Below are 13,886 nucleotides of genomic sequence, written 5' to 3' on the forward strand. Positions count from 1 at the left end.
CGGCCGCGGACGGAAGCGAATACTTAAATAAATTATTAAAAAGTTTAGCGTTTTTTCAAAGTTTTTCGCGATTTTTTCAACTCGCTTAAGATGTCAAATGCAAGTTCCGTGAAATGGAATTCTTGGAGACCAAACCTAACTTTACAAGTGCGATTTTTTCAACTCGCTTAAGATGTCAAATGCAAGTTCCGTGAAATGGAATTCTTGGAGACCAAACCTAACTTTACAAGTGCGAAAGAAAAATTTGTCGATGTGTGTTTACGTCCTCCATAAAGGGAATTTCACGTTGTGGCGGCAAAGAAATGAACAAAAAAGTTTGCTTTGGCTGATTAAACCTATTTCTTTTTTTTTTTTTTTGACGTTCTTGTTGCCGTTGCCGTCGTCGTTGCTAAGGCCCACTCCACACGTATCCGAATATTTTTGAATCCGTACACGTAGCGTATTCAAATCAAATTCGCCTGTCCACACGTATTCTGGATTCACTCTCGGTTGAATTTATTTCAAAAGGTTCGGATTGACAAAGGACGTCTTGGAAAATCGTTACTCTCCTCCCAGGATCAAATTCGTACCCAGAACCTTTCCGTAACAAGGTTATCCCAGTTTTAGATTCAAGCGCTTACTATTTGTACGGAAATTTCGGTGAAAAATTTCCGTCAAATAGTACTGGTATTTTTTTGGCTCCGAAAATAGGAACAGGATTGAGTTGTATCATATCCAAAATACCGGTAAATTTTTCGCTTTCTCTCGACATGAAACCCGGCACTAGTAATCCACACAAATATGGTACAAAAATTTCGATCGTTTCGGTAAAAACAGGAAAAAGGTAATACCTCGAAAGGTATTACTTTTTTTCCGGAAAATTCCAACTGGGATGAAACCGTTCCGTTTGAATTCTCCCCGGAATTTCCGGGTTTTCCATACAAATGGAAAGCGCTCTACGTCTGCCCACAGGCATGGGAAACGCAGTGGGAGAAAGGCGTCAGATCAAATAACTTCAGTCAACTCAAGCCTCCTCTTGGTCAACTTTATTTCAAAGGACACCTTTCTTGTCCCTACCATTGTTCAGGCAAAGCCCCAATATCCACATGCAAATTCTCCATACTCCATACATTTTCTTAGAGAATTAGTTGAGAGAATTTGATAAAAGATCAAAGCACTTTCATTTTGGCAATCATTTTATTAATTCTCATTACTGCTTTTCTTAATAATGTATGGATAAAGTTAGGAGAGGATTGATGTTGGTCACTCTAGGGACTTAAGAGAACTGACTGTATAACTGACAAAACCAAACTATACGTAAATCATTATTAAAAACTATATGCTTTGCTGAACCCCAAAAAGGGGCTTCAGCTTTTTAACATACGTATAATTATTATTTAAAGTTTCAAACAATCTCCAAAGATTTAAAAAACATTGTGTGACCATGTCTTGAAGACTTGTTCAACAACTCATTGGAAAACAAAAAAAGTTATCATCTGTTTGTGAAAAAAATGTACTTTTAAGTCAAAATGACCGTGGGCTTATGTACTTTGAATTTGAAAAAAATACATGTAAACCGTAACTTACCCGAAAACAGTAAATTACAGGCTGAAATACGAAAAATAAATTGTCTAAACATAGATAAAAATTCTACTACGGCAGCGTTAAATAACCTTTAACAGGCAGCTAAACAAAAGAAGACCTATTTCGAAAAATTTTAGCGAACAAAGAAAAACTCACTTTTCTTACCAGACTCGAATATAAAGACAAAAAGTGATCCTTTGAAAATTTACAAGTAAGTACCAAAACATATACAAATCGACGTTTGCGCAAATAGAAACAAGTCCTTTCATTTAATATATTCCGGCTGGAAATTTTAGATACTTACGTCTTCTTCTCTTGTGCTAAGTTTTTCGTTCTGCTAAATAAAAATTGCCTTACTTTTGGTTTCAAATTTTAAGAATTTTTTTTTTTGAGAAACATTGCTTAAAATTGGTTATGCTTAATTACCCTTGGCGAATTCCCCTGATATCAGTCAGATCAACATCTAATTCATTAAGTTACATACTGTGCTCCGAGAAAATGAGGTTTTATATTACAGTATACGAACACCCGTAAGCAACCGACATTTCGCTACGCCACTACTGGTTTTCCTGCGAAATGGCGTCTGAGGAACGACTGCAAAAATTCCGTACTGATGACGTGTCACTACGCAGATGTTGGTAGTGCTTCTGATTTGCTGCACCACTTAGGAAATCTGCTTCAACCAATCAGAAGCACTACCCAGAACTGCATTGTGACACGTCATCAGTATGAAATTTCTGATAACGTTCCTCAGACGTCATTTCGCAGGGAAACCAAATGTCGAAATGTCGGCTGTTTTCTCAGGTTAACCGGCGACATCCGCCGTTGAAACTGCATCCTTCCCGCACTCTCATGGCACGTATGTTCCGTGTTCATGCTATGTAAACCTCGACACACATTAATGGCGCGTTTGAAGCGATTAATCGCAGAGGGCTTATCGATTTTCGTGTGATCAGAAAAAGGTTTCTTTACAACGAAATTACGTACCAGTGACATATCGCAAAAATTTACACTGGTTTGATTGTGTAATCCGTCGCAAAGGTAACAGGTTTGTCCCCACAACCTGTCGCTGCAACAAGTCGTCTCGTGAGTGCCGTGTTAAATATCGCCCCATATAAGGTAATTTGAGATCCTGGATCCTGGATCTTTGATGCCCTAATTTGGAACTGGATTCCAGATTCCTTGTGAGTGGAATTTGGATTCCGGATTCCATCGATTGTTAGTGGGATTCGGGATTCCCTGAGCTGAATTCCGGGTTCCAAAACCTAGGATTCTGGATTTTCCGGGATTCTGGAATCCAAATAACCTTACATGGGGCGATAAATAGATCCTTCATGTTTTCACCAACGGATGCCACTGAGCAATTGGCTTTCTTGGAGTTGTCATCATACAGTTCCAGTGATGTAAACCAATGCTGGTATGAGCGTCCGGACCTACTATGCATTTACCAATCGTTTGAGCACCAAGTCGACTGGCTTCTCCTGCGCTTGAGTCGAGAACACGAACGAGCAAACTGACGTCACTCAAACGGTCGATCGGTACGTCAAAGACAAACGCCTCGTTGTAGACCGGAAGTAAGGTGTTGGTCGCGACTGAGGTCTTTGTCTTCTTCAGTTGTCTACCAGCCAACATGAGGGATACTTTGACAAAAGGGTCTGAAAAAAATTAAAATCAATCACTTAATAAACATATGCAGAAGAGGAGAGAAACATGGGAAGAAAGTTGTTTCACTCTGTGAGTCTGGAATAAGGTAAGGCTAGTCTGCGAGCAAGCTCTCCATACATGGCGAACGAAGCGACCCGCGAAGGAAAAGGAGAGTTCTTCCTTTCTTTCCCCACCCCTCGCACTCGTGTTGTTCTTTCGCGTGCAGCTCTCGAGTGACTTCTCGCGACTCCCCCAAATGGATAGCTTGCTCGCAGGCTTACCCCTATAATATATTTTTTTGGGATTTTCTTATGGACATTTTGTGATAACTATCACAGGGACAGTGCTTCTTGTTAGCGTTCGATCCTAAACAACAAATTACAGAGAACACTGAACGCAATTTCCACTCTGAGTGTAGGAGTGAATATTGGCTTTACTTAGAGGAAATTAAGCAATTAAATACAATTTATTTTCAATGTCTTAAACTCAAATCGAAACCATTTATCTAGGAGTAGTAAACAGTTCGAAACAGTAGTTTCCCATATAGAGGTGAATCATTTTGAAAAACTACTAACCTAATTAACTTATGTGTTAAAAAGGAAAAACCCTGTCAGATAATTATGCTTTAAAACCTGAAGGAGTGCATCTTCAAAAAAGGTCAAGCTTTTTACTTAAAAAACCTGTCTGCTGAGTAGCAAAAATCACTTTTTATCGTTTAAAATATGATTTAAAGAGTCAAATGGAAATACTATAAAAGTTGACACGACCCAAGAAAATGCATTAAAAATGCATCACATGAAACATAATTCATTTAATAAGGTATAAATCGAAAGACAACGACACATTGATGTCTTGCTGACCTTTGAGTAACAATATTGAACATGAAACTTAGATATGTCATAAATGGTTAAGAGCCACTAAAAATTATGCAAATAACTTCTCTATTGATATAACTTAAATTATATGTTACTAATATATATGAGGAAAAAAAATATTTTTTCCATTCAGTCAGAGTGCAAGCTACCTTCACAAGAACTTAAACTGCAGTAACCATTAATTCTAACTCAAATTATTTCAGGGTCCTCACAATGGGTAATGATAAAAATTTACTCCCATGAACGTTAACAATATAACTTTAATGCAGCTCATATTCTGTCAGATTGTGACTTCTCTGTATAGCTTCTTTCAGGTGAAATATTAAAAGTTGATCACAATTGTTATACTCTTACTGCAGAGACCACAAGGGTCTACAAAGAGAATTTTAAATCTTAAAGCGCTATTAGAAATCAGCGGTGGGAGACGACAGAAACTGCGCGCGAACACTATCAATAATTGTGCAGCAGTGTTTCGAAGTCTAATTTGAATTGGAAATTGAAATCGTCTCATTGTTGTTGAAAATGAAATAACACCTAATACAACGAATGTTTGAATTTACATGACCGGAACTAAAATGAGCAAAATAATACACCTTCGACGTGGAAAAGCACGGGTAGTAATTGATGGAGATACTTCATGCCAAAAGTGCGAAAATTAAGTTGCGCTGACAATACTGATGGCCGCAGACATAAGCGAGGCACCTGGTGACAACGAACATCAATTTCAATCGTTTCAGTCAATAAATGAAGTTGAAATTCAGGCCCCGATCGTAGGGTACGAAGTCGTAGAGGCGAGAAAACGATTCACGGTGTATCAGATCTTCGTCCAACTAGGAAACGAGCGAAACTGGCATGTATTTCGCAGGTATTCCGACTTCGTCCGCATGGATGAAGAATTGCGTAAACTATTAAATGACTTCAACGGCGTTCTTCCACCTAAAAGATATTTTGGAGACAACTTTGACGCAAATTTTATTGAACAAAGGAGAAAAGGCCTACAAGAGTACATCGACAATGTTTTAATACGACAGGATATTATATCAGTGAAGCCTGTGCTGGAGTTTTTTTGCTTCGACGATCCGCCCGGTCCGTACGACAGTATTGAAGAGAGCAGAGCGTTTATTGAAACGTTAGAGGACACTGTTAGTGAAATGAGAAACAGACAGGACGAGCTGCAGTCGGAAATCAGACTCATAAAATCGCAGCTTCGGCAGTCACAAGCACAGAAACAAGCGCTGCTGATCGCGTTACGATCTGAACGTGTGTTAAACGGAAAACCATCGCATGACAATGATGATGTTCAACTGCTGTCCGAGTATTCACGACTGCCAGAAGTGGCACGACTTGACTTTCATCTCTTATCCAGGAGTAGTTTGAGACTTAATGACGAAACTTCGCGAAAAGGTCGTCACTTTAGATCAAACCGGTTTCCCACTTCAACAGCGGCGAGTCAGTGGGACTTGAGAGTTGAATCGGCCTCGGGTTTGGCAGCGAAACGAACTCCACCTCTGGCGGGAAGGAGGGCGCGTTCCACTTCAGACTTATCACACACAATGAGTTACAGAAAACGAAACAACATGCCACATTTGCCTTCAAAATCCACCAACCGTGGAAGCTTAACTTTATTAGACAAATTTATGACACAGAGCACTGAAGCACTGCAATATATACGAAACAGTGTACGAAGGACGTTAGGGCCAGCGAATGACGAATCTCAATCCGCTACAAGCACGCAGAATTAAGAAATCTAAAAGATGTTTTAGGATAATTTTAAGATATAAACAATCAGCTTTTGAGATGCAGCCACGTGAAACGAAGACCAAAGATATGGAAATTCGTATTTCAGTTTTAAAATTAAAAATTACACCAAACAGTGTAATTTTCCAAAGGTTCTAATAATGCCAGGTCAATCTAACATTTACGAGTGCTCCTTTAAAATTCAAACATGAGTTATGTCATAAATATATTTTAAATTCACTTTAAAAATTTAGAGATCACTATCATTCTCTTATATAATTGTATTAAAATCAAATTCTATTAATGACTGATAAAAATGAATTCAGATACACTTTATACAAAAAAGCGAGAATTTTCTTCAGGCAATTTGAAAAGACCAAATCGAACTTTCTACAAGTCCACTGGGTAAACACAGCCTTGACTGATGTTTGCGTTAAATAAATCCGCAATACTAATGGGCTAATTGGAAGAAAAAATACACTAGAAACCAAAATATTTTCAAGACGACAAGACTTTCAGCACATTTTGTTTTTAAGTCCAAAAACTGTTAAATACATGTAAATGACAATAAGACCGTTCGATTGAGACTGACTCTACTATTACAGACAACCCGTGCAGCGATTTATAATGATGTCTAGTTAGTAGGAAATCTAGTCAGTGAGTAAAATAAAGGTTGGCTCAAAAAGTCTTTATTACTAATATCTATTCACTAGAAGCTGTTTTACGTGGCAGATATTCAAAACTAAGTGATTGTCGGTTACAAAGAATTAATAGGACGTATAGCAGACGCATTGTCGCCTGAGGATGCTGAATGCTTGACTCATGAATACTGTGACGAAGGTCTCTTTTATTTTTTCACAGCATGGCACTAAATTACATGTATCTTAAAAAATTTCTTTCTTGAAGGGACTATGTCACCCTACTCGCTATCTTTTTTTTAAAAAAGCTAATACTTGTCTTCGCATAGATTAAATTCCAAAAATAATGGTCCAGTTTTGTTATTTATGAGACTATAATTAGGCATTGACTGTTGCCGCTGGGAACGGATGGCAAGGATGCACATCGACTGAAACTTGAAAAAGCTTGAAAAAGTTGGGCCAACTCTTTCATGTTTTAATATGTCTGCAAAAATCACCAAAACTCTGTAACTCTACAGGAGCAGTACACAAATTCTTACAAGTTAAAAAGCAGAGAACGGTTCGCAAAATTTTTTTTCGAGTCAGTGAATTCTGTAAATGTTTAAGCTGAATGGGTCTCATCTTTCTGCAGTACATGTTGGGGGAAAACATTTGTCTGTTTATAAATTCAGTAGCTTATATTTCCTTCTCATTATCTATTGTATCGTAAAATAGAAGAACTATAACTAATTAGCAAAGACAAAAGCGACTGGAGTTTTTTTCGATACTTTGGACGGACAGGCCGTCCTACTTTAGAATTGCCTGTGTACAGACGTCCCCCCTCCCTCAGAAAAAATCGGGAGAAAAGAAGTCGTCTCTTCTCCCGATTTTTTCGTTTCTTCTCCAGATTTTTTTCTGAGGGAGTGGGGTCGTCTGTACACAAGCTAACTTTAGCACCGCAGTTTGTCCATCCGAAGTATCGGGAGAACTCCAGTCACTTTCGAATTTGCTGTTTTGTTATTATAGTTAACTTGTCTTTAATAGTTAAAACAGCAGGAATTGGATGACGTGCAATAGTAAAAGCTTCATAATATGAAGTGCTTTTAATACTAGAACTGTCAACATCTAGTAGAATCCTTCAATTAAAACTAAAAAATGTTAAACTTGACTTACTCGGTAGGGCACCAGCAAAGGAGTTCTTTGAAAGTCTTGCTTTCAGGACAACAAACGTGAGCCTGTTGGTAGTAGGAAGATAGCACAGGGACACCAATATCTCGCCTACACGTGTCAAGGTCTCCTCCTAAAGATCAAAATACAGTTGACCCTCCATTTAGCAACCAGCAATCAAAGTCCCGAAATAGTCGTAAAAAAGAATGGGAAATTAAACCTCTATTAAGCGGTCATCATCTCAATTTGGCTTTATTCAAGAATATGATGAAGAAAATTCAGGTGACGACCGATTTTGGACCAGAAAATAAATGCTGCTTCCGTCGCGCGTTTGTTTCAAAATAAAGCGGATGTTTCCGCTATAGGTTATGCTCACAAAATAAAGCAGATCTTTCCACTAAAGGTTATGCTCATGCTATGCTAATTTATGGCGAACCTCTATTGAGCGGCCACTTGCCAGTACCCCGAAGATGGACGCTTAACGGATGTTTAACTGTAATATCACACAATATTTTGTGTTTGATTGTGGACTTTCCGCTCAGAGAAGTATAAAGAGGACGCTTTCACTAGTTTTTAGGGTTCCACGGTCGAATTCTTTGATAAAAATAACTCATACGCTTGATTAAATCAAGCATAGTCCGCTTTTAAAGAATCCCAGTTTTCAGGCTTTCTTGTGAACTTCGCGTCTTACTAATTGTAAAGCAGAGTCAAGGCAATTAATGCAAGAAAATTGATAGAAAGGGTGTTACATTATGGGAACAGAGGCCTGAAAGCAAGAGGTCTAGCTAAGAGCTGGACGAATAAATTATAACGGGCTTTTAAAGTACAAAAACAAGACTATTAAAAATGTCCTTAAAAGCAACCAACCGTTGAGGCCCAGCCAAAGATACAGAAAAAACTTTCCTGTAAAAAGTTTTGTATTTCAAACTTACAAAACAAGAACCATGACTTCCACTTACCGAAGTATAAATGCAATGATTTCTTTCTTTTAATCGAAATTTTTTTTTCGTATTTTATGGTCAGCTGATGTTAGGATTCAATAAAATCATAGCATTCCCGGTTGTTTCGATATTTTTAGAAAACAGTATTTACCTCCATAGATAAATATATCATACAACAGAGAAAGAAATTTGCTCACCTTTAACAAAAACACATCTCTCTTGATATCCTTACATAACGAAACTCCTGTGTACTCGTTCGTCTGGTCATCCTCGCCGAAAGAATGAAACACTTCCCCAATAGATTGGTGTCGAGAGAAACCATCATAGCTGAAAAGACAGCATTGCAAGGTCCGCTCCGCAAGCTCGGAATATCCAATATCAAATTCAAATTCTTCGTTATAAACAGGATTGCAATCGGAATAGTGAATCTTCGTTTGGTGTTTTTCCACTCGCTCAGGAAGGAGATACAGTTCAACGTAGTTTGTGCTGTGAATGGATGGCAAATCGTGCGCAGCGACTATAGTGACGCGCAGCGACTCTGTATCAGTATCGTAGTTTATGTTGAATTCGAGTTTTCCAAGATTGAAGCTCGGTCCGCTGCTCTCTGACTCCGAAGAAGTTAAGTTGTTATTTTTGAGCACGGAATCCAAGTTAATGTCAGATGCTGAGCTGTCGGATCGCATCAGAGGCTGATGTCGACGCTGTTGTCGAGTCGTTTTGAAATCTCGTTCCGATATTCCCGGCGCGCGGGTCTGAGGTATGCTTTTTGGCGGTGCTTTTCTGGCCTCATTGCTCTTGGCTTTGAACCACAGAACTTTGTACAACAGCAAAATAAAAATCCCTAGTAGAAGGACAGCACAAGCGATGGCAAAACCAATCGCAACTTTGACCTTGACTTTGTCTGAAAGAATTAAAACAGACTCTGGTTAACTTGCGGGAAGATTGCAAACCAGTTGTGTACAACAAATTAATTAGCCAATTTACCTTGTGTACATTCAGCTATAAGCTTTTGGAGATGAGAGTTTAACGAATCATAGTAGTTCAAGTTTGCACCAGGTTGATTTGCTTCAACTTCGCCTGGCGATGATCTGGCGACCATCGAAATTCTAGACGCGCATTCCTGTGCAAAATTCGAAGATAGCGACTTCTTGGCCTAAACCAGCCCCTGTAAATGCCGTCAACAAGAAGAGCAGCAACGGTTGGATTAACTAACAAAACCTTCAGAGCGTGAAAAATGACAACTGCAAATAGACGACTCTGTCAAGTGCTCTTTCAGGTGTAAAACGGTCTCTGATTATGTGATCACGACAACTGCATTTAATCTCTGGAACAATACATAAAGCGAGCAAAGAATTTAGCGAAAAATATTTATCGCTTGCAAATGCTCCCCAATATACTTCGTATCCAGATCTTTCTACTTAGTTCAGTTTTTGCAAGATATACAAAGCAATCTCTACAGTGAGGGAAAAAAGCGTTCCTTTTTTTTTAAAATGAAGTTCATGCAACGAAAATTTACTTTTAAAAAGAACATATGATGTAACTTTTGTATAATTATTGTCAAAAGACAAAAAAATAATAATAATAAAACCTGCTTTTAATATAAATGATTTCGCAGAGGCACTATTTACATCACAATATAATGAATCAACCACAAACATACTTAGCGCGTCCGAGACAACAGAACAGAGACGCTGTTATCAGCGTCACCTTTGAAGTGCTAGGCGTCATTATAGAGTGTCGGGACCGACCTCGTTTTCAAGTTCCCGCGCAACGAGGCTTAGCTGCTGGATTTAAGAGATGCACTAGTGACAAGAGCCCGCCCCTCTGAGGCGCTTTCGCCTACTCACACATAACGTGGCTTCGCGTGTAATCAAACAAAGACGCGGTAAATAACATGTAAGCAACTGAACAAAGTAGAATATCACTTTGTTTGCCTCAAAATGACTTGATATCTCAGCGTTTTCATGCGCGTTGCAAACTTTAAATCAGATCGTCTCACTAAGCCTCATCACCTGGCAATGAATTTCCTTAGAATTGGCGATCGTGCTTTGAACTAGAGGAACAGATGGAAGTATTAAGAAAGTTTTTGGTGGTAAACACGTTCGAGAATACCTACATTTGATTACTGAGTGTGGACATTCAAAAACGATGCTAAAACACTAATCAAAGTAGTTGCGAAACTTTTGATGCCTTTTTAGTGTTACTACGAAAAGCGCTTGTTTGAAACAACACGTTGTGGATAGGACCAAATTGATTGATTGATTTCAGTACTTATTTGTTGCTAGTCCTATACTGATTTATTCAAGCATAAAGGGCCTCTCTCTCCTTGTGTCTAGGGGAAAAGGCAATTCCGATCGTTAGTCATTGAAGTAGAAAAAAATGACCAATGCAGCCGCTAATGGAGAGTAACCATTTTATACATGTTTGCCTGTGAATAGGCTCTTTTTTTTCCTTCACTGGCATGTTTGCTCTTAAACTAGGTGTTCAGTTTGTGGTTTTTGTAAACTCCGATGTGACTGACAAGTTGCAAAGGGCCCATACAAAACGTTCCAATATTGAACTTCACGGAACAAACAAATAGTTTGTATAACTATGAAATGAAGTCATTTCTTCCGTTATGAAGCACTTCTCATACATAAATGAAGTTATCTTTTCCATTACGACCGTTACCAAGCGCTTGCATGGTAAGGGCTTTAGTGTTAGCCTGTCCTCAAATGACCTTCACGGTTAAAGAGAATTACACTCTGACATTCTAGAACATCAAAAACAAAAATACGGCTCAGAAAATCAAAATAACCGCAGGCAGGATTGAAAAGAACCGCTTCGAAGGATTATTTTAAGCTAATTATATTGAACCACCGTACCTGACAGAACAAGTTCAAAACAAAGAAAATATCTGAAATCTCTGCGGTTAACGTAGCGAGAAGGATCCACTCATCTTTTGAAGATGACCGCAGTTAAGGATGTTTTGTGAGAAGTTCATTTCAAAAGGAAAACACTACATGAATTACGTCGCAACTACTGCTCATTTTTACAAAATTCCTTGTTCCATATTATTACCATAAACCGAAAGTCAATATGTCGCGAGTAGAGTTGCACGTACTGTAATTTTCTCAAGTATTTGGTGAGACGTTTACTTTTGAAGAAAAAAACCCACAATCACATCTTTAATAACTGCTATCCATTTTTACAACTTCCTTGTTATGAAATTTAAATTAAATCAGTATTCACTCTCAAAATGTCGGGAGTAGTTGCACGTATTGGAATGTCGACGACATTCGCGAAACCTCAAAAGTGCGATATATTCATGAAACACTCTTTTAATAATTCGTCCTTTAATACGATTGCATTCGATTTTGGGTATAATGAAATGTGTCATTCCCAGGGGTACCAGGATTATCAAGGTTCTTTTTACTTGCAAATAATGAAATATCGAAGAAGCGATATTAACGCTGTGAGGTGAGCTTACACTTGTTTAGCCGCCTTTAAACCTTGTGTGCCTACAGAGTGATTGAACGGCGCCCAAAACGTACTTCTTCGCCGTTTTTGTACAACATTTTAACTGGTGCTTGATTCTTTTAATGCAATAATAAAGCCAAAGAACTGTCAAAACTTGGGTATTTTTCCACGTGAATATATCCCCCAAACTGTCATGACAAATAATCAGGGATACATCCGTTCGCACGAAATGGAATTAAAATAACCTAATTGGATGTGCATTTTGTTAAAAAAAAAGAGGCCATTTGAAAAGCTTTCGTATTTTTCTTTTTCAATGGAACAGAGAACTCCGGATACTTCGACGATCTTTACAACATCTTCGACTACTGAAAAGTACGACAAGACATGCAAACAACTTCTATTCGAATTAAACTTGTTTTCGCATCCCTGAGCAAGGGACAAGTTAACAGGCCGGATCACAGAGCGCGAGAATTCTTGAATAAACAGCGAGGTAAATCAGATGCAATCTGATGAATACCTTGTTAATAATAAATAAAGCGTGCCTCCAGCAAATTATAATCAGCAAGGAGTGTTAACTTTCGCAGGAACATCAGTTTTCTCCTATATCGCGACTGCAAAACGTGTCATATTTACTCTTGCTGATCGGTGACAGTTTGACAAAAGTAATCGTACTTTCTCTTCAGTACAGCACTGCTTTCCAAAATTCGGTAGTTAATCACTAGGATTAACCCTTTTAAGGCTCTTTGCAATTATCATATGACAAAATCGTTGATTCGTCCAACGGAAAGTTTACTTTAAAATTTGCTTTTAGTTCGCGTTGTCTGATTTATCGCCAAACAACTCACCTAATATGAGTGAAATATTATAAATAAATTTCCTTGCCTCAATCTAAGTTTTCCACTTCAAAACACTTGCATATGAATTAGTTGATAACTTTCCTCGTGGTGTCTAAAGTTACCCCTGTCGTTCACCTATCCTAACAAAGCAAGTAACAAGCTAAGCTTTACGGAACGAAACTGAAAAACGTTAGAGATTAGTTTCGAGAAGTTCAAAGCGCGAAAGGAGCCGGCGCAAACAATATCTTGCCAAATATAGAGCCGGTGATTACCATATCACAGAAGTTTCTCCACAAATTTTACGACGCTATAAAGTCGCGGATCTTAAACCCAACTCACCTGGTCCCTCCACATCTTTAGCTACTTCGTCATTTGTGTAATAATCAAGCAAAAGTCTATGAACGTTCCGACTCTCTTCGTCGCTTTCGTTCATCGAGCTTTCTCACGCATCAAAATGCAAATCTTCTAACGTTGTGCCATTCATTTGCCTTTAACTCCGTTTTATGGCGCTCTAAATGAAAGCTTGATCAATCGACTGCTACATTTCCTCCATATATGTTCCACCGGAAGTCAAAAGAACTACGAAACTACGAAAAGTTACGCGAGCAGTCGGTTCACCATTCCCCTTACAAGTAATTCCTCTTTAGTTTGTTTCTTCTCTAACTTCACCACACTTAACCGTGCATGAGTTGACCTGAACAATACATTCTTTGAGGCCTTTCATTACTTCACCCGATATGAATAAACATGTAGATTCACTTGTCTTTGTTATGAGCTGAAAGCGTTGGCATATTAACACAAGAAAGACAGCAACCTGCTTGGTTCAATGAGTTTTTTAAAAAAAATGCCAGTTTCGGTCGAAGCAAATAAAGCAGTTGAATAAATCTAGACAAGCCAAATCGGCGAATCAATAGTCAACAATACATAAAAAACTAGATAAGGAGTTGAGCTACAAACTGTGAAAAAAACGCATCAAACCTCATAAAACTAGGTTAACAGACTTCAAAGAGCTTTTCACAGCAAGAGTTTGAATAAATGTCGACTTGA

The 13,886-nt window shown here is 38.3% G+C and overlaps 2 protein-coding genes across 3 annotated transcripts; one reads left to right on the forward strand and one right to left on the reverse strand.

The window, feature by feature from the left end:
- Positions 1–1,010: 1,010 nt before the first annotated feature.
- Positions 1,011–13,621, reverse strand: LOC140935798 (synaptotagmin-6-like). Of its 2 annotated transcripts, none has more exons than XM_073385362.1 (4): positions 13,179–13,621; positions 8,742–9,445; positions 7,610–7,736; positions 1,011–3,218 (listed from the first exon to the last, which is right to left on the reverse strand). In XM_073385362.1, the coding sequence occupies exons 1-4, from the start codon at positions 13,270–13,272 to the stop codon at positions 2,896–2,898; spliced, it is 1,248 nt and encodes a 415-aa protein (XP_073241463.1). In that variant the 5' UTR covers positions 13,273–13,621; the 3' UTR covers positions 1,011–2,895. The 2 variants fall into 2 exon arrangements, with proteins under 2 accessions (XP_073241463.1, XP_073241462.1); XM_073385361.1 differs by lacking the exon at positions 13,179–13,621 and adding an exon at positions 9,529–9,883.
- On the forward strand, positions 4,568–6,674 carry LOC140935799 (sorting nexin-16-like). Its single transcript, XM_073385363.1, has one exon. It carries the CDS (start codon positions 4,760–4,762, stop codon positions 5,822–5,824), a length of 1,065 nt encoding a protein of 354 aa, XP_073241464.1. The 5' UTR covers positions 4,568–4,759; the 3' UTR covers positions 5,825–6,674.
- Positions 13,622–13,886: the final 265 nt, after the last annotated feature.

The sequence above is a fragment of the Porites lutea genome, chromosome 4 (genome assembly GCF_958299795.1).
Source record: "Porites lutea chromosome 4, jaPorLute2.1, whole genome shotgun sequence".
In the NCBI taxonomy this organism is placed as follows: Eukaryota; Metazoa; Cnidaria; class Anthozoa; order Scleractinia; family Poritidae; genus Porites; species Porites lutea.